Source organism: Meriones unguiculatus, chromosome 7, assembly GCF_030254825.1.
Source record: "Meriones unguiculatus strain TT.TT164.6M chromosome 7, Bangor_MerUng_6.1, whole genome shotgun sequence".
In the NCBI taxonomy this organism is placed as follows: domain Eukaryota; kingdom Metazoa; phylum Chordata; class Mammalia; order Rodentia; family Muridae; genus Meriones; species Meriones unguiculatus.
In genome coordinates this window covers 88,846,431-88,871,998 of record NC_083355.1, presented here as the reverse complement: position 1 = coordinate 88,871,998, position 25,568 = coordinate 88,846,431, and the positions used below count along the sequence as shown (strand labels likewise).

General features: G+C 47.2%; 1 protein-coding gene across 2 annotated transcripts in view; it reads left to right on the top strand.

Annotated features, from left to right (window-relative positions):
• The window catches only part of Map3k9 (mitogen-activated protein kinase kinase kinase 9), a 71,731-nt gene extending 46,416 nt beyond the window's left edge, over nucleotides 1-25,315 (top strand). Inside the window, exons 4-12 of one of the 2 annotated variants that reach the window (XM_021653933.2) lie at nucleotides 3,375-3,523; nucleotides 4,591-4,766; nucleotides 7,018-7,258; nucleotides 9,398-9,520; nucleotides 10,074-10,227; nucleotides 12,524-12,592; nucleotides 14,071-14,183; nucleotides 15,016-15,828; nucleotides 17,408-25,315. In XM_021653933.2, the coding sequence (XP_021509608.1) occupies nucleotides 3,375-3,523; nucleotides 4,591-4,766; nucleotides 7,018-7,258; nucleotides 9,398-9,520; nucleotides 10,074-10,227; nucleotides 12,524-12,592; nucleotides 14,071-14,183; nucleotides 15,016-15,828; nucleotides 17,408-17,892 (2,323 nt within the window). In that variant the 3' untranslated portion in view covers nucleotides 17,893-25,315. The remainder of the gene's footprint in view (nucleotides 1-3,374; nucleotides 3,524-4,590; nucleotides 4,767-7,017; nucleotides 7,259-9,397; nucleotides 9,521-10,073; nucleotides 10,228-12,523; nucleotides 12,593-14,070; nucleotides 14,184-15,015; nucleotides 15,829-17,407) is intronic. The other variant, XM_021653943.2, reaches the window with a different exon arrangement.
• Nucleotides 25,316-25,568: the final 253 nt, after the last annotated feature.

Genomic DNA, 25,568 nt, shown 5'->3' with positions numbered 1-25,568 from the left:
CAGTAGCACAGCCAGAGCATCAGACCATGCATGAACTCATTCCCATACCTGCCCAATGTGTGTGTGTGTGTGTGTGTTTGTGTGTGTTTGAGAATTTCCTACATGAGTACTGTAGTTACATTCTTCCCACCCCCTCTCTCCCTGTTCAACTCCTACCATGTCCCTCCCACTCCCTCTCAGATCTGTGACCTCTTTCTAAAGGATTATTGTTTTACACACACACACACACACACACACACACACACAACTTACTGAGTTCATTTAGTATTGCTTATATATGCATGTTTTTAGGCCTGACCACTTGGGATTGGATAACCTATCTGGGCACTTGGGAAAACAATTCTCCCTCCCTCATTCAGCAGACATTGACTGTACCTCTTCATCTAGGAATAGGGGCCCAGGAGCTTTTCACCATCCTCTTAGGCATGTCAACTGGTGTCATCAGGCAAGTCTTGTATAGGCAACAGTATTGCTGAGGATTCACAGTTGTAATTTTCCTGCCTGGAATACACTGTCTAGCTTTAGGGGTCCTGGTCCTTTGACTCTTAGAATTTTTCTGCTTCCTTTTTCACAGTTTTTGCATGAGTCTTAGGTGTAGGGGCTATCTTGGGGATATACCACTTGTAGTTGGACACCCCACAGTCACTTACTCTGCATTTTGACCAGATCTCTGTAATAGTCTCCATCTCTTGCAAAAAGAAGATTCTTTGCTTAGAGATGAGAGCTGCAGCTCTCTGTCTATAGGCACCTATTAACTGAGCGAGAGGCACCTATTAACTTGAGAACGTGAAGACTAAAATATAGTACTGGATTGACAAATAAACAGCTACAGTGCACGGCAGTCAGAACTTACTAAGCCATGGCAGGCTTTCCAAGTATCTGATGGTCTCGCCAGCCACCAACTGAAATCCAACTTCTCTAGAGAAAAAAGACACATTCTACGACTGCTGTGACCTGTCAAGATTCATAAAGAAAGTGACAGGATCTGGAAGCCTTAATAGAGTAAAGCCAGGATGGCTGGACCACCCCAAGGGGCCATTTGTAGGCCCTCAAACCCAATACTCCGGCCTATAGGCTGGTGCACTGTTTGGAGTCATGCTAGGTAACTCAACGTGTATTTGAGAGCAGACTGTGCTCATTTGTCTTTACATGCTGACCCTTATCCTTGGAGCTCTGACTTTCCTCATTCCCTTAGCAGTCAGGAATTAGCTCAAAGGTTACTTGCTTTTCCCGCTCTGGTCTGCTTTAGGGGTTCCACCTTTGTGCCCTAGTATGTCTGTTGTAGCTCATCTCTGAACCCTAGTTGTCTTTTTCTGCCTCTTACTAATTTCTGTGTAGAAGATACATGTCTTTTATCCTGTTTTTCAGTGTCAGGAGCTGGGGTTTACATAGACCACCAAACCCATTCAAGACCACTTTCTTCACTTGTAAAGTAATCCTTACACAGATTCAGGATGATGTCATAAAGTGCCATACTCCCTGCACATGCAAAGTACCTTGAAAGGCTCTGGGTGTGCTGGCAGCACGTCTTTAATCCCAGGAGGCAGAAGCAGGCAGATTCTTGAGTTTGAAGCCAGCCTGGGCTACAGAGCAAGTTCCAGGAAAATCAAGAGCTACACAGAGAAACCCTGTCTCAAAAACAAACGAACAACAATAAAAACAAACCAAGAAAACAGTTTGGCAGAGGGGCACAGTAGCAGAGTATTTGCATACCATGTGCAACCCTGTAGGTTCAGTCTCCAGCGTTGTGACAATATGAAGGAAAACAAGAGTCTAGTGTGCTGGCACGAACCTAGAATCATAGCGCTCAGAAGACTGGAACTTCAAACAGGAAGTCTGAAGCAGCCTGGGCTACATAGCAAGGTCCTTTAAACAAACAAGGTATCCTGATAAGTATATACTGGGCTGTTTCTTCTTCTTTTTTTCTTCTCCTCCTTATTGTTATTATGAATTATTATTTTGCCCTTACAAAAATTTTAAATTACATTTACTTAAATATATATATATATATATATATATATATATATATATGTATATATAAGTGTTTGTGTATGTGTGTACCACATGCATGCCTGGTGTCCACGGAGGTGAGAAAGGGATGTTATATCCCCTGGAACTGGACTTATAGATGGTTATTAGCCACCATGTGGGTGCTGGAACTGAACCTGGTCCCCTGCAAGAGTAACAAGTGCTCTGAACTACTGAGAAATCCCTCCAACTCCATCATCATCATCATCACCACCACCATCATCATCATTTAATTAATATGGCCTTTGCTGTAACTGCATACTAGTGAGGAGCGTTACAGTAAATTTGAGGCTGGTGTGGTGTGGAACCTTCCTTCTGGGTGTTCATAGCATTACATTTTCTGTTCTAACTTATTCCTGGAAGGACAGAATGCTGTGTGTGTGTGTGTGTGTGTGTGTGTGTGTGTGTGTTTTCTTCCTGATTTTGATTGTGGATCCATAGACTAATTCTTTCATTACACTTTGTGTTCCACATCCCCTGACTGGTAGAAGATGAGAAATGGTTTCTATGAACTTGCTAGGTAGGAAACACTGAAGTTTTCACAGATAGGGTGCTGCTCTGCTATGCTGACCCAGTCTGCCCCGTGGAACTTTCCACACAGTGCTAGACAGAAGCCTCTGTGAAGGTCCTACTTGTACAGATCTGGAGTCAGAAATATATTTAACCCAGCAGACATTTAAAGAGATCTGCAGAAGCAAAAATCCATGTTGAGTAGATGCTCACTGTTTTTTCTAAAGCTTAAAAAAACTATATCCATGACAAAGTTGTCTAAAAACAGAAAGATTCTGTTTGGGAGAGTCTCTTCTGCAGGCATATTTCATTAACAGTAACAGTAAGCCATGCTGGTGCACAACTATAATCCTAGCCCTTGGAAGGCTGAGACAGGAGGATTAGGAGTTCCAGGCAGAGACAGGAGGATCAGGAGTTCCAGGCAGAGGCTACGCTACATAGTGGGACCCTTGTTCTAAAACAATAAAATTGCTGTGGCCATTGAATACTTATTTTTACTCTTAAAGACTCATTGGATTTTATGACACCTTCTGAGACTGATAGTGTTATTGCTTCCTACAGAGGAGGGATTAGAGGCTCAAAAGAAAGTAGTGATTCGCCCATGGATTTATAAGTGAAGAATGACGGAACAAGACCGAAACCAGATGTACCTGGCTTCAGAGTCTTTGCTTTGTTCTAGTAGGCTTTGTGGCTTTTCTTTATATTAGTGTGTCTATTTCATCAGTCTTCCTATGGATTGAGGATGGTGTGGGATGCCGGGGAAAACCTTGGTAGCTCTTTTGGTGAGATGGTAGCTGTTAGTTCTTACTTAGTGTCTGTCTCATTCTTCTTGCCAGCTATGGAGTGCTGCTGTGGGAACTGCTGACGGGCGAGGTCCCCTTCCGAGGCATTGATGGGTTAGCAGTGGCTTATGGAGTGGCCATGAACAAACTCGCCCTTCCTATTCCTTCTACATGTCCAGAACCTTTTGCCAAACTCATGGAAGGTAAGCAACTCCTGGTCTCAGGAAGACTGGTGGCCGTTTACCTCTACGCAGCGCGTGGAAGAGACTTTCCAGTGTCATGAGGTCTGCTGCAGAAAGAGGACAGGGAATATTAGCCACCCAGGGGGCAGAGTTGGGAGAGCTGTTTCTAGTCAGTGGCCACACCCTGCCAAAGCAGGTTCTTTTCTGCAGTGACTGTAGAAATTAGTAACCAAAACCTGCTATCTTGTTTTTCAGTATCTTATCTTATTATGTAATACAGAATAAGCTACAGTGCCCTTCTTCCCAGACCTGAGTATCTTGTATGTAGAACTGAAGGTCATGTGGGAAGAAAGGGGTTCTAAGACCACTGTGTCGAAAACATAATATTGCGAGGAATGCAGAGCTAAGCAAAGTGAGCAGGGAAAGTGCCTACTGTATTGTGACCAGATGGCGACTGGGCAGAACTCACTCTCCCTGACTCACCCACCCTGACGCTTTTCTCTTTGCTTTCTTATCCCACTGAGATGTGAGGGATAGTAGTTTGTGTATGTGTTGGGATTTGGGGCATAGTCCCCCATGGCTCACTTGCATCATGTAAGTGGACAGGTGGCAGCAGTGTTAGCACAGAAAGCTTTGTTCTCGCTTTCCTTGCAGAGTGTGGGGTAAGTGCACATTCCAGTGGAGTGTCTGACTTTTGGTTTCTCCTCTTCATGGTTATGATGACAGTCTGCCTTACTGCCTGGGGATTCCCTAAATGCAGGGCTCTATTTTCTTTTCTTCTTCTTTTTGTTTTTTAAGATTTATTTATTTTTATGTGCATTGATGTTCTGCCTACATGTATGTCTGTGTGAAGGTGCCAGATCCTCTGGAACTGGAGTTACAGACAGTTGTGAGCTGCCATGTGGGTGCTGGGAATTGAACCAGGGTCCTCTGGAAGAGCAACCAGTGCTCTTAACCTCTGAGCCATCTCTCCAGCCCTAGAAGGAGAATTGAGGCCATTTTCCGGTAAGTGGGGCCATGAAATATCACGAGGCTTCCGTTTGCCTCTGCCCACTCATGCTTCCTCTTTCTTCTCATTTTCCATTCAGACTGCTGGAATCCAGACCCCCACTCACGTCCATCTTTCACAAGTATCCTGGACCAGCTAACGACCATAGAAGAGTCTGGTTTCTTTGAGATGCCCAAGGACTCCTTCCATTGCCTGCAGGATGACTGGAAACATGAGATTCAGGAGATGTTTGACCAACTCAGGGCCAAAGAAAAGGTAGAGAAGAGGAAAGGGCATGCCTTGTCTTAGGAGATGTGCTTCACTGGTTCTTCTGGACTCAGTGTGCCCAGCCTCTGACACCACTACCTGGGCTCTGCTTAGTTGTCCACATCCCAGGGTAGAAGTGGGAAACTGGCATTTTTCATGGTTTTATGGAACACGTTCCAAGCTTAGATCACTGGGGGACTTCAGCCCCCCTCCCCTGGCTTGCTGGAGTTCTTCTTTTGGGTTTGGTAGTCATTCCACAGTGGCCCCTCTCTTTTTCTGTGGTATGGCGCTAGCAGCCAGTGTCCACACATGTGAACTTGATTGTGTACAGCTTTACGTCCTATGTTGTCTGGGCAGGGCCAAATCCAGGGGCCTGGGGGTGGTCATATAGTCTTGGATAATTTCTGTTTTCTCTTCTCACTCTATACTATATACTTTGGGGAGTTAATAGTAGTGTGATAGCCAGACATGTTGGCACATGCCTACAATCTTAGCCCTCTGGAGGCCGAGGAAGGAGGATGGCAAGTTTGAGACCAAACTGGAGTACATCGTAAGTTCTAGACCAGCCAGGACTATAAAGTGATTTCAAGACTAGCATAGGCTATAGCGTGAGACCCCGTCTCAAAGGATTAAATGAATGAAGGAATAAATAGCAATGTGATCATTTTTTTTTTACTATGTTATTTTATTTTATTTTATTTTTTTCTATAATTTTATTTTTCTCATTAGTTACATTTTGTTAATTCTGAATCCCAGCTGTATCCCTCATTTCCTCCCCAATCCCACCCTCCCTCCCTCATCTCCTCCCTGCCCCTTTCCAAGTCCACTGATAGGGGAGGACCTCCTCCCCTTTCATATGACTCCCTTTTGTCAGGTATTTTCAGGACTGGCTGCAAAGTCCTCCTCTGTGGCCTAACAGTACTGCTCCTCTCTTGCGAGGTGGGGAGGTCAAAGAGCCAGTCATTGAGTTCCTGTTAAGCAATGTGATCATAATAGAATCTAAAATTGTATATGAGTTAATGTTTCCCTTTTTTTTTTTTTCTTCACTTGAAAAGTTTAATGAAAGCTCTTTGTCCTGATGGTGTGTATGGTGGTATGAGGGGCAGGTGTGATTGTAGCCATCTCACAGCTGATGGCTCGTGGCTTCTGCCTTCACGGAGCTAGTAAGTGAGGAAGTAGGACCTGGGCCATCTGATTCTGAGCCCTATGTTCTTTGCAGCACCATTGTTGTCCCCTACACAAATAGTTTAAAAATAATTTCTGGATTGAATTCAAAGAGATTAGTCTCCTTTGGAGCACAGTGACCCTAAGCACAGTACTGTTTGTGGCAGGTTGTTAACGTGACACAGTGGCCACGGGAAGCTAACGCGGAATCTTTAGGGGGGTTTCTCTGGGTGAACCAGTGATGGAGTTCCTATCACTTCTGCTCTTCCAGCTAGGAGGACCTCCACAGTGGCTGGTTTTTGTTAGGATTGCTAAGTCACCGATTCCTGACCACTCTTTTTTCCAATCATAGTATAATTTACAAATCACACAAGCCAGCAGGAAAAATAAAAATTGGATCTTGTCAATAAGTAGTTTCAGTAATGCACCCCCACCCCCCCATTTACAGTTTTGCTTTTTGTGGATTGGCTTTGCCAGTGTCAACTACAGTCCAAAAATGTTAAAGGGAACATTGCAGAAGTAAACAGTTTCATGTTTTAAATTGCATGCTATTCTAAGCATCATGATCCAGTCTTGCTCTGGTCTTCCTGGGGACCGTCATCCTCCTGACATTTGCACACTACCCAAACTAGATAGTATTGATCTTGGGTTTCTTGTTGGCTCTTGTAAAATGGCAATTCTGTGTTCAGGCAACCCTTATTTTATTTAATGAAAGTCCCAAAGGATTTGGCTTTTAGTGTAATATAGTTACCATTATGCTATATTATTAGTTGTTAATCTCTTATGATGCCTAATTTATAGATTAAATTTTAAGATGGAGGTATTTTAGGGGAAGACACATAATAGAGAGCTCAGGAGAATCGGTGGTTTCAAATGTTCCCTGTGGGTCTTGGACATACTCCTCAAGAGTAAGGAGGCGCTACCATTCCAGAAAGAGTGTCCAGGCTTGCTCCATGGCAGTAGCCTCGCCAGCTGTATTCACAGTATGGCTGTCTCTCCCCCTTGGGCAGCATGAGAGGGCTTTCCAGGTTGTCTCACCGCAGACCCTCCCTGCGCTGAGACCCGCTCTTCCCTCTGCTGGCTCCCGTGCCCATAGGAGCTCCGCACCTGGGAGGAGGAGCTGACACGGGCTGCACTCCAGCAGAAGAACCAGGAGGAGCTGCTGCGGCGAAGGGAGCAGGAGCTGGCTGAGCGGGAGATCGACATCCTGGAACGAGAGCTCAACATCATCATCCACCAGCTGTGCCAGGAAAAGCCCAGGGTGAAGAAACGCAAGGGCAAGTTCAGGAAGAGCCGACTGAAGCTCAAAGACGGCAACCGCATCAGCCTCCCCTCCGGTCAGTGGCAGAAAGAGGAGCTGGTGTGGCGGGGGCTTGTGGGAGTTAGGCCGTGTTCGGAAGCACGGACCTGACTCTTCATAGTAACGCCTGTTGCGATGGGTCATCCTGCTCAGTGGATGACAGACTTTCTGGGGAACTCTTCGTTGTGAGTGACCGCAGAGTGTGTAGCCATGGCAAATCAACTGGGCCCAAGCCGCTCAAAGCATGGCAGCCTACAGAGGAACTCTTCACAGTAGTCAAAAGCTGTGGAAGGATGAGTAACAGCTGGGGCGAGGGGGTTCATATATGAGGTACCTTAACCCCGCAAAGTAGTTTGTCTCAAGTTTCTTTTAATAATAAGTTCTCAGTGTGTTTAACATTAGGTTAACATGCAAAAATCCCTTTTATAAGATTCATCTGTGGCCTCTCAGAGGCACATTGGCTCCATAAAGGTATATATTCAGTACTGTTAGCTGGGGGGAAATGTAAAGAAATAAACTAATGAAGCCAGTCCTGATGAGACCTGATAGACTAGGTAGGGTCAGGTGGAAGGGGAGGAGGACCTCCCCTATCGTTGGACTAGGGGAGGGGCATGGGAGAAGAAGAGGGAGGGAGGGTGATTGGGAGGGGATGGGGGGCTACAGCTGGGATACAAAGTGAATAAACTAATTAATAAAAATAAAATAAAAATTTAAAAAGTATCAGAAACATACACACACACAAAGAAACTGACACTGTGGATTAGAGCCTTGATGGAGTGTAATGTGCCTGAAGGGGCTGTGAGTATTTCTATAGATTAAAAAAAAATTCTTTGTGTTCTACATCTACAAGGCCTTGGTAAGCGAGCTTCTTAGAGCTTAAGGAAACTAAGAAGAATGGCACAGTCAGAATGGCCATGGTGACCTTTTTAAGCCTTAGGATGATGGCGTAGGCACAAACAAGGGGATTAAGTCATCAACCTGAGTGAATGTGCTCACAGGACTGGGAATGTCCACTACTGTCATTGTCACATATGATTTGGCTGTTTTTTGTTGCTCTTGTTTGGTTTTTTTATTTTGCAAGTAGTGTGGTACCTTTAGGTACATTTGGAGCGTCTAGACCGTACCAGGACACTGCTATGCGCTAGCAGTGCGGATATGAAGCTGCTATTCCCATCTGCAGGGAGAGTTTAGTCTAGTGGGGAGACCTCAGTGCCTCTCTGATGGATGAGAAAGCTGACACTCAAGAGCTGAGAATTTCATGTTCTTCACGCTGGGTCAAAACTGCCTTTAAGGTGTGTGAGAATTGGGGTCGTGTCGCCATTTCTGTTGAAAATCCCCACATTCCCACCATGGACTGGTTCTTAATACCCTGCTCTGCCTCCACTTTGCGAGGAGCATCAAACACTCCCTATTTGGTACCTAAAAAGGACATGTGTGGTGACATCATCTGAAACATAATTTCAAGCAACATTTCGTAGAATAACTTTCAGTCCGTAATCGCATCATCTCTATCCATCAAATAGGGAGCTTTATGAAGATGCCATCTGTGTGCTCATTTTGTCATATGTCCTTCTGGGGAAAAGAGATGACTATGAAAGAAAATATTTCCCTGATAAACAAAGCTTTTCAGGAAATAGAGGCTTACCCCTCAGGCCTGCCAGAAGAAGACATAGATTCCTTCTTTCCTTCTTTCTTTCTTTCTTTCTTTCTTTCTTTCTTTCTTTCTTTCTTTCTTTCTTTCTTTCTTTCTTTCTTTCTTCCTTTCTTTCTCTTTCTTTCTTTCCTTCCTTCCTTCCTTCCTTCCTTCCTTCCTTCCTTCCTTCCTTCCTTTCTCTCTCTCTCTTTCTCTCTCTCTCTCTTCCTTCCTTCCTTCCTTCCTTTCTCTCTCTCTCTTTCTCTCTCTCTCTCCCTTCCTTCCTTCCTTCCTTCCTTCCTTTCTTTCTTTCTTTCTTTCTTTTTCTTCTTTTTTTTTTGTTTTTATTTTTCGAGACAGGATTTCTCTGTGTAGCCTTGGCTGTCCTGGACTCACTTTGTAGACCAGGCTGCCCTCGAACTCACAGAGATCCTCCTGCCTCAGGCATGAGCCACTGTGCCCGATTCCAGTTGACATAGATTTCTTGCATGAATTTGACTGTGTGGTGACCCTGATGCACACATTTTGTCTCTCCCCAAGCAGATTTTCAGCACAAGTTCACCGTGCAAGCCTCCCCAACCATGGATAAAAGGAAGAGTCTGATCAGCAGCCGCTCGAGCCCTCCTGCAAGCCCCACCATCATCCCCCGCCTCCGAGCCATCCAGTGTGAGACAGTTTTCAAATCTGAGGCCAGACACACCAGCGACACTTGTCCCCTGCTCTGCTCAGCGGCCAGCTAATCCAGGCTTGTCCCAGCCGTAACTTCTGCCACCTTCCCCAGCAGTGTGTACACACGTGCTTGTACATTTGCAGACCTCAGCCTTCCCGCTCCGTGTCCCTATGTTCGCTGTCTCCTCCACCTTGAGCCCTCTGTTAGCTGTCAGCACAGGGGGCTGTGGGTATGGGAAGCTTTTCAGGGAACTGCAAAGCAATTTGGAAACTGGGGTGATAAAGGCACAGATTGGTGTCCACCGTGAGGACCTCCATACTGTCCGCTTTAGTGGGTTTTCCTTCTGTTTGTACTTCCCAAGCTGAGGGTCACCAAAGCCTGGGTCCCGAGAAATCTTGTCAGAGCCTTAGCATGGGCCAAACCTGGACTAGATTTATTTTTACTGTAGTATTAAAATGCTTAAATAAATTGTGTGTGTGTGTGCGCGCGCGCGTGTGATCTGTGTTGTTTTTGGAGATAGTTATCTTACTCAACCTTTGTTATTCACAGTGACACCAGGAGAAAGTAGTAAAACCTGGGGCCGGAGCTCAGTTGTCCCAAAAGAGGAAGGGGAAGAGGAGGAGAAGAGGGCTCCAAAGAAGAAAGGCCGGACGTGGGGACCAGGAACACTTGGTCAAAAAGAGCTCACCTCAGGAGATGAAGGGTAAGAGGCAGCAGATGTGAAATTCTCTCCCACTTAAAGACTGCCACAACATTTTAAAATATGATAGGAAATATTTCAGTTTCTCTCTTGTGTGTTTTAATATGTTCTAGAAAAGCATAAGGTTTTGTTTAATTTTTTTGAGACAGACTAGCCCAAGCTCTCTATCCTCCTGACTCCACCTCTTGACTCTGGAATTGCAGATTGGCACTGCTACCACTAAGCTCCTCCCGACCTTTCTAGAGAGTTTTCCAGTTTCCTTCCTAGATCCTGGGTTCCCTTGTAGGGCAGGAATCATCAAGCTTTTTCCACGAAAGGCTAGGTGACATTTTAGGCTTGTGTGTCTACATGGTGACAGAGAAATAAAAGCTGCCCTGGACTCGGAGTAGCACAAAAATGAATGAGCACTTTGGTCATGTTCCAGTCAAATCTCACAAAGACCAGTGGCAGGAGGGATGAATTCAGTCTGTGGATTTGCTGCCCCCTGCAGATGTTCTTCTCAAAGCAGCAGACAGCCCAGAAAGGACGGACATATAGGAAGTCGGGCTAAGTGGTCTACTTAGACCTGAATCTTCCTCATAGAAGAGCAGGGTTACCAAGCGTGTTCCCCTGAAACGGAGGCAGGCACAGTAACTCAGTCCTGGTCTAACTCTTTCTCCTTCACCCCAGGCCACACCCTGTCCAGGCCGAGGGTCTTGGTGCCTACATGCGCTGCATCCTCACTATAGGCTTGGGGCCTGGGGGGCAAATTCTTTGGGTCTCAATTTTTCGCAGGCTAGGCCTCCTAATATTGCAGAGAGGGTCTTGGATGTGGACTCGGCTCATGTTTTCTCACCCCCAGAATGAGCATAAGACGACCCAGCATGTGGAGTGCATTTAAGGGTTGTCAGGCTCATGGCGACCATTCATAATTATCCTCTGGGGTATGCTCTCTCCCTTCCACGTCATCTGCCTAAGACCCAAAGTGTGAAACCTTTGTTTGTTTTTGTTCTAGAACACTTCCTGGCTATTCTAAGTGTGAGGATAGCAGTCCCATCACCATTTTCAATAACTTCCCATTGGTCACTGAATAGGGCCTCCAAACCTGTCAGACTAGCTTTGGCAATCTCTTGAGTACTAACATTTCACATTTAAAGTCTTTGTTCTTCATGTCTGAGCTCAAGGGAAAAATAACAATTTGATTTATTTTTTAAAAAGTATTAAAAAAGCCTTACTGTCCAGTAAGGCTTTGGCATCACTAAGTTCCTTTGAGTGGAAAATATACACTTACAGGACAAGCTACTCTGCTGTGTGTGTATGCAGCACTTAATGGTCTGGGGGTGGGGAGGTGGTGTCAGCAAATCTACAGAACTCGGGAGAGTAGCGGAGGGTCAAGAATCTTGCAGTCTGTCCTTCATGTCCTGAGAAGCTCAGTCACCCTGAATCACTGGCTGTTTCTGACATTATTATAAATTCTAAGGGTAACCAGCCTAGCTATGGATTCTGGTAATTAATTTTTTAAGCTGATTTTTCAGTGAACATACACAGTAGTGGGTTTTATTGTGGCATTTTCATAATATAGATCATTGTGGATTTTCTTACTCCCTGACTACCCTGCCCCTCCCCCATGACCTCTTCATGCAGGTCGGTCCCCTGTTCTCCTCGAATAGGAGTCTCGTGACTTTTCTAGTTCTGATTCACTTAAAGTTTTATTTTGTTTTGCCTTGATAGTAAATTAACCTTCTTCCTATACTACAAAATGTTAACTTTGCACTTTTCTTTCTTCTCACATAGATCTGTCCTTGCAGACTTTTGAGACAGTTAAGAAGTGCATGCCTTTTTTTTTTTTTTTCATTGTTCTCAATTCTCATTGAAGGAGTGAAAGTGTATTCTAACAAGCTTGAGTCCAGATCTCTTTGATTTCAGAAATGTTAGAGATCTCTCCATGATAGTATTTCTAATTTTAGCACCTGTTGACTGAAGAAAATTTATAACGCCAAAGCCTGGAATTCAGTAAATGTGAATTCCCACCCCCCTTTCATCTAACAGTGCAAATCTATAGGAAACAAGTTCACTGTTGGCAGCTTGGACATTTTTGGTTCACAGCCCTTGCAGTTACCCTCTGACTCTCCTTAATTGGAAGGGCCTGGCCCTGAAACACCTCCAATATGGCCATCTTTTCCTGGGGTGGGTTTGCTGAGTGGACAAGCAGAGGGCAGCTGGCCATCTAGCTGGTCCAGCCTGTGCAGTTTGACTATGGGAGAGGGTGAGCTGGCTTTGGTCTCCAATACATGTTGCTGATTCTCTTTATTCATTGAAGATCCCCCCAGAGACGGGAAAAAACTAATGGCTTAAGTACCCCGTCAGAGTCTCCACATTTCCACTTGGGGTGAGTCTGGTCTCTACCCATCCACAAGCTGTATTGGTAGCAACTGCCTTTCCATTTCTTTGTTCTCATTCCTCATCACTGCAAGGGACGAGCTTTTTTATTTTTATTTTTTTTAAGAGCAGTGCACCTTGGGAAAATTCCTCTGTTGACCCAGCCCCTTTCACACTGTTTCTAGAGAAGGCCGTTTGAGTGTGTGTCCTTGAGCACTGGCTTCTATTTTTTAATGTGGGCTGTCTTTCGGGCCAGTACAAAAGGAAATATAACACGGCAGCTGCAAGTCCTAGGTTGTGGGTTTAGCAGCAGGCTTCTTTAGCTCTCTGTTCTGTGCTTTAACCTCAGTGTTTCTGACTGCACTTAAAACACAGTTCTAGGGGCTGAAGAGATGGCTCAGGTTAAGAGCACTGGCTGCTCTTCCAGAGGTTCTGAATTCAAGTCCCAGCAACCACATGATGGCTCACAACCATCTGTAATGAGATCTGGCACCCTCTAATAAACAAACAAACAAATAAATCTTAAAACAAAACAAAACAAACCACAGTTCTGAGGCGAAGGACAAAGTTGAGCCTTCTTTCTCCCTCTGGTGGCTTGGGACCCTGAGAGACTAGGCTCTAGGTGAATGGGTCTTAGCATTTAAAAACAAAGAGTCCCCTCTGGTTGACTGTCAGGTTTTCAGTGCCTCCATAGCATGCCCATTCCTCAGTGCTCCCTTTTACTGTCCTCTAGGGAAAGATCAGTGCTTCCGGACCTCAGATCCCCTTTTGTAAGGGAGCTGCTGGGGATCCATTCTGTCTCTGGAGAGTTACCAGGCTTGCCCAATGAGCTGATGGCAGGGATTTGAAATCAAGCTGCTGTCCTTTGTCTCCATGCCCAGACAAATCAAGGGCTTGAGTACCACATAGTGTCTTCCCCATATAGGTCTGTCCCAAGTGCACTGGGTTGGTACAGCTTTGTTCCTTGATTTTTTTTTTTCCTTTCAAAGAGTGAATGGCTTTGGAAGCTTAAGCATGCGAGATAGAAGCTTGGAACGAGAAGCTGAGAAACATTATAAGTGGAGTGGCCGGGGCCATTTCTGCTGGCTCATCTGCCCCATGCTTGCCTTGCATCGCAGGTGTTTGCACGGAAATACTTGTGATGTTATGAGTGTGTTGTGTTCAGTTCCTTCGGGTTGATTGCCTCTCCCTTAAGGACGGCTCAGACAAGACCTTCCACAAGCTCAGTTCTTACTTTTTCTGCCTGCTTGTCCTCCTGCTCACTCGAGCTTTCTAGGATTCCACAGCATGTGAGGGGCTGGGTTAAACCTCTCCTTTCCATCTCCTCTAGCATGTGCAATGGTTTGTGAAGTAGGTGGGCTCAGGAAGAGTTATCTGATCCCCAAGGCTTTTTGGTGTGATTAAGTAGACAGACATGTTCTGAATGTCCATGGAGCCTAAAGTAAGGGAAATAGCCAGTGCTGACAAATCTCCTCCTCATTCCTTCAGCCTCAAGTCCCTGGTAGATGGATACAAACAGTGGTCATCCAGTGCCCCCAACCTGGGGAAGGGCCCAAGGAGTAGCCCTGCCCTGCCTGGTTTCACCAGCCTTATGGAGATAGGTAAGTAGAGCTTTTGCCTTGGCATTTTCCTTGTTTCCTTAGAAAATTCTTGGCCAGACTTTCAGAATTGTTTAAGGATTCCTAATATTACCCACTGGGGTTTTCTCATGTTTGTTCCAGACCTTCGATCCCCTGCTCTGTCTCTACCATTTTATCAGGTCTTCCTAAACCACAGTGTTCTTGTATCGTAGAACCCAGAGCTTCCTGCCCCAAGAATTCAGCAGTAGTCTCCCTGGGGCAGTGTGCAAGGATGAGGACTTGAACCAGATGTTTCCCTCTTCCTAAGCCTTTCCAGAGTTACTCTCTGGCTACTGAATGGTGTGGCTGAGCTCTCCAGATACTCCCCCAGTATTCTTTTCTCTGTATATTTCCAAGTCATAGTAGGCCCATCAGTAGCAGATTGGTCTTCACCAATGTAAAGGATTCTGATTTCTTTTTGCAGACCAAACTTAAGCTGTTTTGCTAAGTGTCGTGCTAGAAATCCAAAGCCTTTCCAGTTTGAAGGTACAAGAATATGGCTAAGGGTGTGGCCCAGTGGTAGCATACTTGCCTAGCATACATGAGGTTGTTTCTAGCATTATACACAAACTCCGGAGGCCTTAAGAAGGGAGCAGAAAATTAGCAGATCCCCTTTTCCACAGTAGAGACTTGAGCTCTGGAATGCAGGTGAATTTCCCATGTTGGTCTCAGTTGAGTGTGGCAGAAAAGAGTCCCCGTTGGCTCAATGCCCAGTTTTATGTCCTGCATCTCTGACACAATCAGACCAGCCAGAATTGGGAGAAGGACCAGACTCTTCATTCCGTATTTCTCTGCCTTTCCCTTGCTTTCACAGAGGATGAGGATAGTGAAGGCCCAGGAAGTGGAGAGAGTCATCTACAGCATTCACCCAACCAGTCCTACCTCTGTATCCCGTTTCCTCGTGGAGAGGACGGGGATGGCCCCTCTAGTGATGGCATTCATGAGGAGCCCACCCCGGTCAACTCAGCCACCAGTACCCCTCAGCTGACGCCAACCAACAGCCTCAAGCGCAGTGGGACCCACCACCGGCGCTGTGAGGTGGCTCTGCTTGGCTGTGGAGCTGTTCTGGCAGCCACAGGCCTAGGGTTTGACTTGCTCGAAGCCGGCAAGTGCCAATTGCTTCCCCCAGAGGAACCTGAGCCACCAGCCCGGGAGGAGAAGAAGAGGCGAGAGGGTCTTTTCCAAAGGGCCAGCCGCCCTCGTCGGAGCACCAGCCCGCCTTCCCGAAAGCTCTTCAAGAAGGAGGAGCCAATGATGTTGCTAGGAGACCCCTCTGCCTCCTTGACACTGCTGTCTCTCTCCTCCATCTCTGAATGCAACTCTACCCGCTCCCTGCTGCGCTCTGACAGTGATGAGATTGTGGTGTATGAAATGCCAGTCAGCCCAGTTGAAGCTCCGCCCCTAACCCCATGCACTCATAACCCCCTGGTTAATGTCCGAGTGGAGCGCTTCAAGAGAGACCCCAACCAGTCCCTGACTCCCACCCATGTCACCCTCACAGCCCCCACGCAGCCCAGTGGTCATAGGCGGACTCCTTCTGATGGGGCACTTAAGCCAACAGCAGCCCCCCCAGCACTAGCCAGCAGGAGCCCCTCCAGCAATGGGATGAGCCCCAGTCCTGGGACAGGTGAGTTCTGGCCACTTCCTCTTTCCTCTTTGCTTCTTTTGTGGCCTGCAGGGAGTTAAGATGTTTGTAGGTGGTTCATTTCCTCCTTTTACTTCTAGATTTGAATAAGCCCCATTTTTTTTTTCTCTTGCTCAACCATGCAAGAAATATGATCTGTAATTGGCAGGGTGTCCAGAGCTGGCTGACTTCTTTCTGCCCTGTACGATGGGCATCTTCTCCTGACTGTTGAAAGGAGACCGGCTGGTTATAGGAAGAACCAGACATGGGCTTCAGTGGTGTTCTGGGACCCTGCTGTGGAGCAGGGCAGTGGTTCCAGCATCCAGGGACAGCAGGCAAACTTCTTGTTCCCTAAAGATTCTGCAGCTGCAAGGAAGGACTCTTCACCACACCTAGGAAGGGTGTTTTCTGCCACATACTTGAGCCCTTGCCATTATAGCATTAGTTTAACACATGCGTAAGGCTGCCACCCAGCCATCACATTCATTATTACTAACCCTTGAGTCACACCTGCCCCTTCAGACCTGGGACATGTCCGGTGGATGGCTGTGCGCATGCATGAGCTCGCCTCCAGCGTCTGACCCCAGGGACCCCTGTGACTGCGCACATTCGGCTTAGAATTCACTGCCACATTCCTTGCTCCCAAAAAGACCTGAATGTGGCCAAGAAACATCCCCCAGTCCAGTGAGAGAAGCAGAGGTGGCCACACCTTTTGGGTGAGATTTAAGTGTGTGAAGCAGTTGTATCACAGCATTTGTTTGACTCTTCTTCCTGTAGGTTTGTTTGTTGCGCTCAGGTGGGTGACCTCTTTGGGAATCGAGACTGCATGAATCATCTTTACATTTTTGCTACCTAGCTCATTTCCTGCCGTATGGTTATGTGGATGAGCACTGAATGACAGGCATTCTCTCTTTTTTTATAGTATAAATTTTTTATTTATTATAATCTATTCACTTTGTATCCTAGCTGTAGCCCCCAACCTTGTCCTTTCCCAATCCCTCCCTCCCTCTCTCCCTCATCTCCTCCCATGCCCCTTCCCCAGTCCACTGATAGGAGAAGACCTCCTTCCCTTCCATCTGATCCTAGCCTATCAGGTCTCATCAGGACCATTTTTCATAGTCTTCCTCTGTGGCCTGGTAAGGCTACCCCCCCCCCCCCCGCAGGGGGAGGTGATCAAAAAGACAGCTATTCTCTTAAATCAGGGGTCAGCAAACTGTTTTGGGAAAGGATCAGATGGTAAATATTTTGGGGTCAATGGGTTGTATAACCTTTTTTATTTTTAAAAAAAATCAAGTGATAATCTTATGTATGGGTTCTTTCCCAACATCTGCCTTAAAATTAGTTCATTATACACATACCCCCCCCATGTTAGTATTACTTGATCCAAGACCACTTGGTTTCTAGTTCAGTGCAGCCTCCCAGCACCTCCCAGCACACTACATGGCACAGCAGGGGCTCCATAAACATTTGTGTCATTCCTTCTGTTCCATGTGCCTAGGCATACGGCAGCATGGGGAAGGGGCATATCTCACCTAGAAGTAATGCCATTATCTGATGTCTTGCCCATTGTCTCCCTGACCAGGAATGTTGAAAACTCCCAGTCCCAGCCGAGACCCAGGTGAATTCCCTCGTCTCCCTGACCCCAATGTGGTCTTTCCTCCAACTCCAAGGCGCTGGAATACACAACGGGACTCTACCTTAGAGAGACCCAAGACCCTGGAGTTTCTGCCTCGGCCACGTCCTTCTGCCAACCGGCAGCGGCTGGACCCTTGGTGGTTTGTGTCTCCCAGCCATGCCCGCAGCACCTCCCCAGCCAACAGCTCTAGCACGGAGACACCCAGCAACCTGGACTCCTGCTTTGCCAGCAGCAGCAGCACTGTAGAAGAGCGGCCTGGACTTCCAGCCCTGCTCCCCTTACAGGCAGGGCCACAGCCTCCCGCTGAGCGGACGCTTCTGGACCTGGACGCAGAGGGACAGAGCCAGGACAGCACTGTGCCCCTGTGCAGAGCTGAACTGAACACACATGGGCCTTCCTCTTTTGAGATCCAGCAGGAGTTCTGGTCTTAGTGTACAAAGGGTCAGGGTGGGCAAGGGGGAAGACGGAGGAGATAGAGGGAGCTGGCTGGCACAGCCCTATCTCAGTTAGGACCCTGGGATCCAGACCTCCTCCTTGCACTGAGAATGCACTTTGAAGATGGGAGGGATGGAAGCAGGGAAACTTCAGAGGGTCTCCTGCCCTATAGGATCAGTTTTTCCATGTTCACTGGAGGGGCTGTGTCAGCTCTGGCTGTGTAGGAGAGGGAGGGGTCCATGCATGTCTCCACCCTCTGGTCTTCCTCACCTTTGGGGTGGCACTGCAGAGTCATTCAGCCAAATCTGTCCACTGCCTCTTCTCAGCCAGATCTGTCCTGAAGTCCTTTGTCAGCCCGGAGTTCTGCACACCAGTACTGATGTTCTTTGATTGATCTGGCGTGTCTTCCACTCCTCCCATGGCTCAGTATCTCTTTTGGTATGCAACGAGTGTCTTGTGTCCTAATTCATTTTGTGCCAATGATGGGAACAGGTTGGCCTTAGGGCCAGAGGCTTGACAGACCTGGTACTACCTACCTGTGCAAATATCAATAGAACCGAGGGTCCAGGGAAGGAGGAAAAAGGAGACAGCCAGGGAAAATACTGTCAGGTTGGGTGGGGAGGGTCCCTTGGTTTGGTTTGGGTTTGGATTTTAGAAACAAAGGCAGAAATCAGCACCTGTTGCATAGCTCTGTCTATCCCTTGGGTTCAGGTCATGGTTGCACCAGGTTTGAATATAAGCATATTCATCTCAGGAATCACTGTCCGGGAGACACACTCACTGACTCCAGTTCTGAAGTCAGGGACAATGCTTACATTTGTCTGTCTTGTTGGGCCTCTGTTCTTTCCACCAGTTCCTGGAATCTGTGGGTTTTAGGATGTGTGATTCACAGGTATACCTAAAGTGTGCCAGAGTAGCATATGGGGTGGGTCCTGGGCCTTGGGGTATGGAACTACAGGGATTTCTTCATCGGGCTGTCCATTTTGTGATGCCCGTGAAGTAAATGGAACCCTTAGTATTAACTTTTGGGTACAAGGGGGGCAGTAGCATGATACAGTTCTTCCGGCGCTCAGTGGCCGTTGATGTACAGTGGCAGTGAGGGCCCTTTGGACACTGACCGAGGCCACTTCTGTGTCTGTATACAGAGAGCCTTGCGCTCGGCTTTGTGAGCTGGGTATCTCAGTGGTAGCCAAATAGAGCAGAGAAGCTCGTGCCGAGTTGTCTGGTGTCTGTTTCTTGAACTTGAATACTGAACTTCATCTAAAGCTTTCTCACATATTTTCTTCACTGTCTACTTCCTCGGAGCCCTCTGTGACGCATGTGCCCCATGGCCCTGTGTGACAGTAACAGCTCAGTTGGGGGTTACAGTCCCCAGTGGTGTTGGAGTTGGTCTTTAGGCTCTCTGGTTTGCCACCTGGACGCCCAGAGGGGTCAGTGTGGTACATGTGGTATAGGTGACAAATTTCATTACTGCTGTGTCTCTGTAACTGATAGAAACCCTGTCCTGGGAAGCACTTAAGAGATGAGGTTGGTTTCCCCAAGTTCTTTACTTTAAGAGTTTGTTTGTCCTTTGTCTCGACCCTATCCCCACCCCGCCTCCAGTTTCAGGCAGGGAAGAGGTGCTGGTGGTGTCAGCCAGGGTTTTGCTATAATATCCCATCTTTCCTCTTGGTTCTGTGAGAGGAGAATGTAAGTGATTACTTTTGCCCCCACACTCTGACCCCTTGGCTAGGAGAGGTGAGCTTGTGGACCCTCTCAGTAATCCCAGCCAACCTAGTGATAAGGCCCTTGTTCTTGACAAGGGCTAGACTCTGTTGTATGCCCTTCTTTGAATCTTTAGAAACCCCTGTTCCAAGCTGCAAAGACCTCTGCACACCTTGGCTGCATTAACGCTTTAAGGTAGCTTGCTCCAGCCCATGCTCCAGCCCATGCTCCAGCCCCAGGCAGGGTTTTTTTCCTGTCCATATTTGACTGTGGCCATCTTTCTGGGAAAGATATATTGTTACAGATGTCGTATGCACTGTTTGGCAACTACATTCCACTGAGTGACTGGTGGAATCTAGTTCTTACTTGACCACCCAGCGCTCAGACAGAGGAAGACTTCACTAAATAAATGATTGTGCCTGGGAGAAGTGAAAGTGGGGCTGCTGTGGAGATGCTGTTGTGGAGTTATTATAGGGCAGGAGTCAGATTTCTCATTTAGCTTCTTCAAGCCTGTGTGGTGCTGGGCCACTGTCTGCCGCGAGCCTGGAGATGGGATGAATGCTAAGAGGTCACCGTTTGTGTGATGTAGTTTTCCTTATCTGTGATCATGGTTACAAACAGGCCTGGTAGCCATGAATAAACCCACTTGAGTGACAGTAGCCAGCTTCTCCCTTTTCTTTCACTTCTCTTTCCTCAAAGACTTGGCTGTCTGCTTCAAGTGGGTGTTCGCTACCTTCAAGATTCAGCAGGATCAGATGCTGCTCTTTTCTGCGTGTCCCCTCAGGACTTCAGTTCCCAGTGCTTATCCTTAGGATCCAGGCTGTTGCTAGGAACTGAGGAGGTGCCTCCTTTGTCCTTACAGCTATTTCTAGGGAGCTGTGGTTGGTGCTCTTAACTTGGCATTCTTTGACATCCCTGTGATCTGGGAGGCATCATGACAATGATCGTGTACATTTGGACAGCCCAGAATAGGGCTAGCTTTCCCTTCCATCCCTTACAGAATGACACCATTCTCCTTCACATTCGATACACTGGTTTCAAAAACAGGGAGAAAGACAGGCAGGCAGACAGACAGACAGACGATGTTTGGATGATTGAGTCTAGCCACTAGGCTCTGAGACCACACAATTTGGCCCTACTCCTCTGTTCTGCTTTTATTGCATGACTTTGGTCCTGTGTCTTGCCCTTCTCAGGTTTCCTTGTAAAAGCCTTCATCATATACTTCCCTTGCAAGGGCCCTGAAATGCTGTGGCTCCCCACCAGCTTGAGGGGCAGCTTCTCCCCCTGCAGGATGAATGTGCTAAAGCTGACAGCATGGTTCTCATCACCTTTGCCTCAAGGCATCTTGCCTTTTTTTTTTTTTTTTTTTTTTTTTGGCTCCTGGAAAATGAGTAATTTGGAGTTGGTTTGGTTTAACATGACTAATGGGCACCCAGGCCAGGCACATGCTCTTCCATCACATCATGAAGCCCAGGTGACAGTAGCATCATTTTCTAATTCCCTTCTCACACCTAACCTGGCCAGCTGGGTGTCCTTACCATTTGTGTCTTGCTGAGGACACGGGAGCTTGGTGGCAGCATCTGAGTGGCAGTTTGCCATCTCTGCTTTTTGAGGATTATCCCCAGGGTCAGATTTGGTAAGAATTTGAAACCAGGCCAGGTCTGGAAGAATCTTTGGGAAAAGGGTCCCTAACCCATAGGATATCATGTCACAGTATGATATTCCCCACAGAGTCCCTTTACCCTCAGGCTATTGCTCAGGGACATGAGACATTGCAGGGTGTCTAAACCTGCTCCATGCTTTTCCCCCCACAGGCTCCATGTGGTACACATTGCTTGCCTCATGAGAAGGACCATTCTTAACTCAAGAGGTTCACCTCTTCTGCTCTTCCTCTTCTGTCCCTGCCACCCCCACCTACCCCCATAGCTGGGTCTCCCATATGCTAAGCAAGGGCCTTCTAATATCAAGCTTTTAACAGATTAAAGAACAATGGTCCCTGAAGGCTGGGTGGCTGTGAGTGGATACCTCAGGGTATAAGTGTCTGTCTGTCCAGTGGTACCCCACCATGGATGCGGAACCCCTGACCTTTTTAATCATATGTTTATTTGATCATGTGCCTTTGGACTGGTGTGTGAGGAATGGCACAATCCGACAGGCCGGAAGCACACAGCTCTGCCTCTGGAAGGCCTGGGAAGAGAGGCAGGTCCTGATTGTTGGTGAAGTACTGGACTTCCTCTAGGGACCTATCTAGACTGTGGAACTGGGGCAGAGGGAAGAGCAGCCCTCAGGGAGTTGTGGGTGGCATGAATCTGGTGACTTAAGCTGTCCATTATTATCAAGCTGAAATTTGCCAATATCTGGCCTTTAGAAGCCTTCCTGTGATCTGGGGATGATGCTCACCAACCACCCTTTAAGCCCTTTAGCTTAAAAACCTACCATCTTAGCCAGGTTCAGGGATGCATTCTTGGGAACCCATCTACTCAGGAGGCTGAGGGAGGGCAATTGCTTTAGCCCCAGTTGTGATATCAGTCTGGGGCAATATAGCAAGACCCCGTCTCTTCAGTGTGTGCTGCCAGAGCCCCAAGACCAGCACAGATAGCTTCACCTTGAAAGAGTGTTTCCCTTGGTGGAAAAAAGTGTGAATGTATGTGTGATCAGAGGTCAAAGGCCAACATTGGCCATTTCATATGGCTCAATCCTGTATCCCTTGCCGTCATCCTTGTCTTGACCTGAGAATGACTTCTTGTCAAGATACAGTTGTTGGGAACACATTTCCAGATGGCAAATCAATATTTTCCTAGTTCAAAAGTTGTAATAAAATCCACATATAAAAGGAGAAAGGCCCTTCTCTCTGGACTCTTTGCTGGCATTGCTGCTTGGAGGCTCACCATCTCTGGTGCTGACTTGGAGGGCAGGAACCAGGAGCTGGATTCTTGTTTGATTAAGGCTATTTAATACATACCTAACTAGTCTAACCCAGACCTGGGTTCCTGGTTGGCTCTGCAAGCCAGGTGAGTTTCTTTTGCTTTTTCATGAACTGTTTCTAGGTTTTCCCATTCATTGCATTTGTCCATTTCTGGGTGTGGACCCTGGAGGCACCTGGGTCTCCCCAAGCTTCTGGGGAAGCCCTGGACTGCCTTTTCAGGAAACTGGGTTCCCCCTTGCTTTCTTACTGCCTTGGTCCCTGAATCCCCTTTGAGTCTCCTGTTGGCAATGAGAAGGTCCTGGGGACTGAGGGAGGTTCCCTGAGCTGGGAGCTCCATGCTGCTCTGGTTGCCTTTGGAAGCAGGCCTGCCTTGCCCCTGACCCTCCAATGGCTCTGACCCGCCCACTCTTTAATTGTCAGGCGTTAACATGACAGCTAGATGGTGTCTCAGGATGGGAAATTCAAATACAAATCTAATGTTTGTATTTCTTCCAGGGACAGGAGGGGTGGAGCCCCTAGTCAGGGGTCAGAATGGCTGTAAGGGAAACCTGACAATATGAAGACCCCACGGGAGGAATTTGTCCTGCTTTGCAGTCACTCAAGACCAGGTTTCCAAGGTTTTCTGTTGCCCTGATTCCTGAAATCTTTCACACTTTGACACCTTCACAGACAGCCCTAAGGCTGAGCACTGGTCATGTCATGGATGTTTTTTTTTATTATTATTAATTTTATACTTTTTAGAAAATTATATTGAAGAATGGTTTAGCCTTGACTGGTGATTTTTTTTTTTTTTTTAATCTTCCTCTTGAAATTTGTATCCACGGCAAGTGCCTCACTGTCCTCAACCTGTTCTGAACCCTGCCTGCCTGTCTCCTGGCTCTCTAGATAGAGTTGTGGCATTTGACTTATTCTCATTACCACCACATGCCTCACATTCTAAGTGTAGCCTGTCACCCCCTCGGAGTGCTTGCCTGCAAATACAGTGAAGAAGCACCCATTTTTTTTAAACATCAGCACTGTAGCTGGGGTGACTTTCCCCCTTCCTTCGTGTTCTCTGCTGCCTTTTAGGCTCTCAGAAGCCACTCTCTGGGTGTTTGTGCAATCCAGGAGAAGGAAAGCAATGCTGTAAAGAGAAGCCTCTAGATTCTCTGGGGATTCTAGGAGAAGTAAATAGACCTCATTCATCTCTCCAAGATCTCAGAAGTGAGTAAAAGGAGGCGCTCCTGCTCTGCCCCACTCCCCGCACAGCAAGCCTTCTAAGTAGCATCTCCACTAGAGGCAGGTTCACTGTTACCCTCCTCCGTTATCATTTCACTCACGTCATTTATTCTACCTCTAGTTCTAAGGCCATGTCTGCTATGGCTTTTATTTATTATTTTTTATATTATTATTTGAACAGGGTCTCATGTAGCCCAGGCAGGCTTCAGACTTGCTAAATAGCCAAGGATGGCCTTGTACTCCTGATCCTCCTGCCTCTACTTCCCAGATGCTAAGACTGCAGGCATGCAACCGTTTTCCTCATTAGTGTCAGAGTGAGACGTGGGTTTATCCCAGATACGGAGTTGAGCGATAAGTTTCAAGGAACAGCTGGATCTTCCACGTAAGGAGGCTCTGGCTGGAGCTTTATGGGCCCATATCTTGTGACTTCTTACAGCACTACCAGGGCTGGCAGGTGGTACCTGCCTCCAAGGATGAGAGCAGACTTGTGATGTTCGTCCTGCTCGACTAGAGTCACAGAGCTGGGAAGCAAGTAGCTGACGGCTCTAAGGCATGCCTCCAGCCTGTGAGCACGTTTCTAGAACACTGTTGAAAGGCCTCAAGGTGAAATTGGCTCATCTTGGGCCCGTGTAGGTTATGACATCATCCTTTTCCCAAGGAGTTGTGTTCCCTGGCTGACCTGTGATCTCCCCAGAGCTCGGCAAACTTCATTTTTTTTGCCAATGGCAGCTCTTTCTCCTTCACCTTCCTCTCTCAGTTCTGCAGGGATTCTGATCTCACTGGGGTTGTCTGCTCTGTAGCTGTCCTCCCTCTCAGCCCCGCAGAAGGCCCTGGGTCTCTCCTGTTCCACTGATGGCTACGCTGAAGTTGCTCCTCACTGTAACTCCACTTTCTTTGTCCCTAGTTCTTTGAGCTTGGAATGGAAGCCTATCATCCCAGTTCATGTCTTCTAGGGAAATCAGCCTGTTGCCCTTTCGTCACCTGGAGCCTTGGTACCCAGCTAGCAAAGCAGGGAGGTAGTGAATTCACTAACGTTCTGCTTCCCCTGGCCCCTTATTTGTCCACAGCCACACATACCCCCCCGCCCCCCACAGCGGTCTGAAACTCTCTTCAAGGTCTCAAGGAGAGGCACTGGATGGGCTCTGGTTTCCTGAAAAAGCTCTCTTGGGGCTTTCTCTCCATTAGGGCCCTTGAGTGTAGAAAGTAAAGTGAAAGTTGTTTGTTTTGTCCTTCGGTATTTAACTACAAGTTTCCTTTCCTGCAACAGTGTCTTCCCCTCTATGTGTACCCCGAGTCCCTCCTTGAGCCCACATTTGCTTTGAAATTTAAATTATTGAATGTTGTCAGAAATATTTAAAGATGAAAAAGTCCTGAAGGAAGCTCACTGTCAGGTTCTTTCCTTTGGCTTTTTCTTTCCATTTCTTTCAAGGTACTGTACATTGTTGACAAGGGATGCCAAGCGGGCTTGGTTCGGTGGCTAAGCCTCCCACTGTCCTACAGTGTAACCCTGATCTCAGCCTGGTCCCCACACCAGAGCTCTCAGAGACTTGAATAAAACTGTCACGATGGTTCACTGTGGTCCTGTGTAACTTGTCCTAACCCATTCTCACTTCAATTACACCAGCCGCCCAAGTAATTAGGCTGTTCCCAGGGAAATGTTAGTCACAGGAAAAGAGTATGGAGAGATAAGATTCTGTAGAAAAGAGGCCTCCTGAGGGTCCTTGAGATCCCAGACTGACCGTCAGAACCTTAAAAAGAGGGATAAAGATGGGTGGCATCTGCTGGGTAGGTGCAGGGGCAAAAGTTGCACATGCAGGAGATCAG